This window comes from Somniosus microcephalus, chromosome 13 (genome assembly GCF_052327205.1).
Source record: "Somniosus microcephalus isolate GS21.2 chromosome 13, FLI_Smic_1.0, whole genome shotgun sequence".
In the NCBI taxonomy this organism is placed as follows: Eukaryota; Metazoa; Chordata; class Chondrichthyes; order Squaliformes; family Somniosidae; genus Somniosus; species Somniosus microcephalus.
In genome coordinates this window covers 1,871,731-1,878,101 of record NC_140999.1, presented here as the reverse complement: position 1 = coordinate 1,878,101, position 6,371 = coordinate 1,871,731, and the positions used below count along the sequence as shown (strand labels likewise).

Sequence of the window (6,371 nt, the reverse complement as noted above, 5' to 3'; positions counted from 1 at the left end):
GGGCGTTGGCGAGACCACACCTGGAATGGCTACCGACCATAGAGCACATATACCAGAAACGCTGTTTACGGAGGTCACGGTCCATCATCAAAGACCCTACCCACCCCAGCCACAGTCTGTTCGCCCTCCTGCCATCTGGGAGACGCTACAGATGCATTCGCACCCGAACGACCAGATTTAGGAACAGCTTCTTTCCCAGGGCTGTCATCCTACTGAACTCCACAAATAAACTCTAAAGCCTGCACATCTGCCAATGCACTTTATTATGGTTATGTTTATGTTAATATACTACAAGCCAAATGTATGTTGAATGTTTAAATGTCTTAATCTAAATGTACACTCTCGGGAGCTGCAAGCCTACATTTCGTTGTACTGCACTTGTGCACTAACAATGACAATAAAGTTGATTATGATTATGACTGCGTACAGTTTTGGTCTCCTTATTTAAGGAGGGATATACTTGCATTGGAGGCAGTTCAGAGACGATTCACGAGGTTGATTCCTGGGATGAAGGGGTTGTCTTATGAGGAAAGGTTGAGCAGGTTGGGCCGATACTCATTGGAGTTTAGAAGAATGAGAGGTGATCTTATTGAAACATATAAGATTCTGAGGGGGTTGGAAAGGATAGATGCAGGGAGGATGTTTCCCCTCATGGGGGAATCTAGAACTAGGGGGCATAGTCTCAGAATAAAGGGTCGCCCATTTCAGACGGAGATGAGGAGGAATTTCTTCTCTCAGAGGGTCGTGAATCTTTGGAATTCTTTACCCCAGAGAGCTGTGGAGGCCGGGTCATTGAATATATTCAAGGCGGAGATTGACAGATTTTTGAGCTACAGGGGAGTCGAGGGTTACGGGGAGCGGGCAGGAAAGTGGAGTTGAGGCCAAAATCAGATCAGCCATGATCTCATTAAATGGTGGAGCAGGCTCGAGGGGCCGAATGGCCGACTCCTGCTCCTATTTCTTATGTTCTTATGTAATATATCCAAGTTTGCTGATGATACAAAGCTGGGTGGAAATGGAGTAGACTAGGCCTATATTCTCTAGAGTTTAGAAGAATGAGAGGTGATCTCATTGAAGCATGCAAAATTCTTACAGGACTTGACAGGGTAGATGCAGGGAGGATGTTTCCCCAGGCTGGGGAGTCTAGAACCAGGAGTCAGTCTCAGGATAAGGGGTCGACCATTTAGGAGTGAGATGAGGAGAAATTTCTTCACTCAGAGGGTGGAGAATCTTTGGAATTCTCTACCACAGAGGGCTGTGAAGGCTCAGTCGTTGAGTATATTCAAGACTGAGTTCGATAGATTTTTGAATATTAAGGGAATCAAGGGATATGGGGATAGTGCAGGCACCAGGTTGAGCTACTTTGCCTCTGGGGGCGCAGTGACTCATCCAACAACCATTGGAGCCAAAGGGTGGGGCTGGTGGAGGTGGAGCGAAGGCAAAACCCGCCCCTCCGAACACAACCAATGGGATCTCCCTGAGGGCGGGCCCGACAGCTGCAGCGTTCTGATTGGGGGAGGCTGTGAAGTTGGACCAATGAGCTGCGTGGGGCGGGGTTGAGTGCTCTGATTGACAGGAGCTCTCTATAAAAGGTCGGTTGCGCAGGTTGAGTTTTTCGTTCCTGGAATCTACAAATTGTTGCAGGTAGGGGTGATTTCAGCAGTTCCGCCTCTGGGCAGACTGTCTGCAAAAATGTATCTCACTTCTTTCTAGTACGAAAGGAGATGGTTTTCGTTAGATTAACATAATTTGAAAAGTAACGAATTTATTTCAGTGGAACTTTTCTCAGTTCTTATTTTAGATTTCCAGCATCTACAGTATTTTCTTTTTGAACTTTCTCTTAGTGTTTACTGTGTGTTTTTAAACTTGTGAATTTACTGCTTTCTGTAATGGTGTATTTTAATTAACTGTGGTTTAGAAACGAATGTTTGTTTAAAAATCTGAATAACTGCAGCCCTGCTCTGTGTGCAACACCTTTTAATAGTGCAAGCCTCTGTTAAACTTTAATTGTGAAGTCTCGGAGAGGGCTTGGCACTCTGCTCACTTACTCAGATTGTTCAAATTCATCACCTTTCTCGTGGAAAATACCAGAATGTAAAATGGAGTTTGTAACTGAGTCCGTGGAATTGGGCAGCCGGCCCAGATTGGGATGGGCAGATTGAGTAACGCCCTGTGTGACAGAGGCTTGCTTTGTGATCCAGGCTGGGTTTGGCAGTATCCAGGGTGTGGGACTGTTTCTCAGCTTGAAGGAATATTTAAAAAAAAACTCATTAACTAACCCGAGATTGCTGGGATTATACTGTTAAATCTGATAACTGCTGTGAGTCTGTCAAATGGTTGCACCAGTTTAATTCTTTACTGACTACAGTGCTTTCTCCTAATCTCCAGTGTATAAATCTACTCTCTGACCTCATCATGACTGCAACTACGCTGGAAACAGCTATGGCCGGCATAATTGGTGTTTTCCATCAATACTCTGGCAAAGAAGGAGACAAGTACTTGCTGAGCAAGAGTGAAATGACTGACCTCTTGAAGGCAGAGTTGCCCAATTTCATGAAGGTATGTAGTGCTTAGAATGAGAGGCAGTAAAGTACCTCTGGCAAAGTAGCCTGATGTTATGGGAGCAATTTTAACCCCAAAATCAGCTGAGTTTGGGACTGGGGAGGAAGTTAATTCTTAAAATTACAAAGCCACCCACTTCTGCTTTTAACGGAGGCGGGACGGGCGACCAATCCGCTCGGGAGGTGGGACGGTCAGTACCGGCGAGGAGGCTGTGACAACTTTTTTTTTACTTGGCACCTCCTGGGGCTGTGGGTAGCCCCTCCCTGCTCCTTGCTACATTCAACAAGCTCTGTTAATGAACAGTGCAAAGTTTGAAAGCTGCACATTTTAATAACTCTCCTGTTTTCTCAGTCCCAAAAGGATAAAGAAACTGTGGACAAAATCATGAAGGACTTGGACAATAACAGTGATGGTGAGCTGGATTTTCAGGAGTTTGTGGTCCTGATTGCGTCTCTCTCTGTCGCCTGCAATGACTTTTTCATTGACTTTCTAAAGAGCAAGGGGAAGATGTGAAAGGGCAGGAAATCTCAACTGACCTCCAGCTCTGGGTACAAGGAGATGTTTAAAGTTTTTTACTTAAAAAATGTTTTGTACTACACAAATAAAAAAAATTAAAAAAAATAAAAAATAAAAAAAATCTTGACCAAACATGTGTTCTGATCTTTTCTTTGCCCTCAGTATGGTTCTGTTGACAGTCTGAGGCCCCAGTATTGCCAGGGGTGGGGCAGGGGTAGTTCTAACCCCACAGCATGCAACTTTTTATTTGACCGGATCCCCGATCAGCAGGCGGCTGGTTTGGCTTTCAGACTGGTGGGGCTGCTGCTGCTGCTGCAGGTAGGGAGCCCCCAGCTGCTAGTGGGAGTGTGGAGGAGGGGGCTGGGGCCTGATCCTTGACCCTGGGGAGGGGTCTGAAGCTGTTGGGGTAAAGCTGGTTAAATGGCCAGTCTGCTGCCCCACCTCCATTAACCCAGAATGGGGGGGGGGGGGGGGTTGGCTGTGAGATTTCTTAAATTTTAACCCAACCCACTGTTTCCTGGGGTTAACTTACCCAGAGTCTCTGCTACAGGGATAAATGACTGAATAATAATAATTCAACTTTATTGTCATTGCACAAGTACATGAACAACGAAATATGATCTTGCAAGCTCCCATGACGGAGAAGCAAAGCCGCTGAGTCTGTGCACGCCGCCATTCCATTTCCACCATTCCTCCTATCCGACAATCTTCAGCCCAACGCCCAGGCCTGCTCACCAGCCGCTCCTCCTTCCGTGACCTTCTCACCAACCGCCCCTCCTCGGGGCTCCTTCCGTGACCTTCTGCACCTGGTCTTCCCTGATGGTCACCCCTCCAGGTACTAACCAGGCCTGGCTCTGCTTAGCTTCCAAGCCTTGCCAGATCAGAACAAAAGCAAAATACTGTGGATGCTGGCAATCTGAAATAAAACTGGCAATACTCCTGTCAGGCAGCATCTGGAAGAGTTAATGTTTCAGGTTGGTCATCAAGATGCTGCCTGACCTGAGTATTTCCAGCATCTTCTGTTTTTCCTCAAAGTATCAGAAACGAACTCAAAGTTCAAAAGCAGTTTGTTTCAATACATGTGGTTTCCTAGTGTAAACAGAACTTGGGTGATCTGATGGTCAGGCACTTAGCACCTCAGTCAGGATCTCGCACATGGTATCTCCTACCTCAAGCTATGTAACTCCCAAGCTCTGTAAAGTTCTGCTGCTGACTGGCTTTTTCTGAAATAAAAGTATTAACCAAGTTGATTGCACAGCTGGTGACATTCTGGGCACCTTCAGCTCCAGTTGAAGCAGCTCAGCAACACGTCTGACATCCCAACATTTAAACCCGCCTTTGGACATGATAATGGTGCACCTGGTGCACCCAGTCCACCCAGTAAAGTCCTCCTCACCAACACCTGGGGACTTGTGCCTAAATTGGGAGAGCTGTCCCCACTGACTAGTCAAGCAACAGCCTGACATAGTCATACTCTCAGAATCATACCTTTCAGCCAATGTCCCGAACTCTATCACCATCCCTGGGTATGTCCTGTCCCACCAGGGGTGGCGGCACAATGGTATACAGTCGGGAAAGAGTGGCCCTGAGAGTCCTCAACATTGACTCTGGTTGAAGTCTCATAGCTTCAGGTCAAACATGGGCAAGGAAACCTCCTGCTGATTACCACCTACCGCCCTCCCTCAGCTGATGAATCAGTACTCCTCCATGTTGAACACCACTTGGAAGAAGCACTGAGGGTGGCAAGGGCACAGAATGTACTCTGGGTGGGGGACTTCAATGTCCATCAGCAAGAGTGGCTCGGTAGCACCACTACTGACCGAGCCGGCCGAGTCCTGAAGGATATAGCTGCCAGTCTGGGCCTGTGACAGGTGGTGAGAGAAACAATAGGAGGGAAAATCTACTTGACCTCATCCTCACCAATCTACCTGTCGCAGGTGCATCTGTCCATGACAGTATTGGTAGCAGTGACCACCACACAGTCACTGTGGAGATAAAATCCCGTCGTCACACTGAGGGCACCCTCCATCGTGTTGTGTGACACTACCACCTTGCTAAATGGGATAGATTCAGAACAGATCAAGCAGCTCAAAACTGGGCATCCATGAGGTAATGTGGGCCATCAGTAGCAGTAGAATTGTATTCCACCTCAATCTGTAATCTCATGGCCCAGCATATCCCTCACTCTACCATTACCATCAAGTCAGGGGACCAACCCTGATTCAACAAGGAGTGTAGAAGAGCATGCCAGGATGAGGTGCCAACCTGGGGAAGCTGCAACACAGGACTACATGCATGTTAAAAAGCAAAAGCAGCGTGCTAGATGGGCCTAAGCGATCCCACAACGGATCAGATCAAAGCTCTGCAGTCCAGCCACATCCAGTCGTGAATGGTGGTGGACCATTAAACAACTAACGGAAGGAGTAGGCTCCATGAATATCCCCATCCTCAATGATGGTGGAGCCCAGCACGTGAGTGCAAAAGACAAGGCTGAAGCGTTTGCAACCATCTTCAGCCAGAAGTGCCGAGTGGATGATCCACATCAGCCTCCTCCTGAGGTCCCCACCACCACAGAAGCCAGTCTTCAGCCAATTCGATTCACTCCACGTGATATCAAGAAATGGCTGAGCGCACTGGATACAGCAAAGGCTATGGGCCCCGACAACATCCCGGCTATCGTGCTGAAGACTTGTGCTCCAGAACTAGCCACGCCTCTAGCCAAGCTGTTCCAGTACAGCTACAACACTGGCATCTAGCCAATAATGTGGAAAACTGCCCAGGTATGTCCTGTCCACAAAAAGCAGGACAAATCCAATCTGGCCAATTACCACCCCATCAGTCTACTCTGAATCATCAGCAAAGTGATGGAAGGTGTCATCGACAGTGCTATAAAGCGGCACTTACTCACCAATAACCTGCTCACTGATGCTCAGTTTGGGTTCCGCCAAGATCACTCTGCTCCCGACCTCATTACAGCCTTGGTCCAAATATGGGCAAAAGAACTGAATTTCAGAGGTGCGGTGAGAGTGACTGCCCTTGACATCAAGGCAGCATTTGACTGAGTGTGGCATCAAGGAGCCCTAGTAAAACTGAAGTCTATGGGAATCAGGGGGAAAACTACCCATGGGCTGAAGTCATACCTAGCACAAAGGAAGATGGTTATAGTTGTTGGAGGTCAATCATCACAGCCCCAGGACATCGCTGCAGGAGCTCCTCAGGGCAGTGTCCTAGGCCCAGCCATCTTCAGCTGCTTCACCAATGACCTTCCCTCCATCATAAGGTCAGGAATAGGG

General features: G+C 47.7%; 1 protein-coding gene across 1 annotated transcript; it reads left to right on the top strand.

The window, feature by feature from the left end:
• Window positions 1-1,540: 1,540 nt before the first annotated feature.
• On the top strand, window positions 1,541-3,210 carry LOC147107956 (protein S100-A1-like). The gene is made up of 3 exons (XM_086004325.1): window positions 1,541-1,644; window positions 2,389-2,559; window positions 2,914-3,210. The coding sequence occupies exons 2-3, from the start codon at window positions 2,416-2,418 to the stop codon at window positions 3,073-3,075; spliced, it is 306 nt and encodes a 101-aa protein (XP_085860451.1). The 5' UTR covers window positions 1,541-1,644; window positions 2,389-2,415; the 3' UTR covers window positions 3,076-3,210.
• Window positions 3,211-6,371: the final 3,161 nt, after the last annotated feature.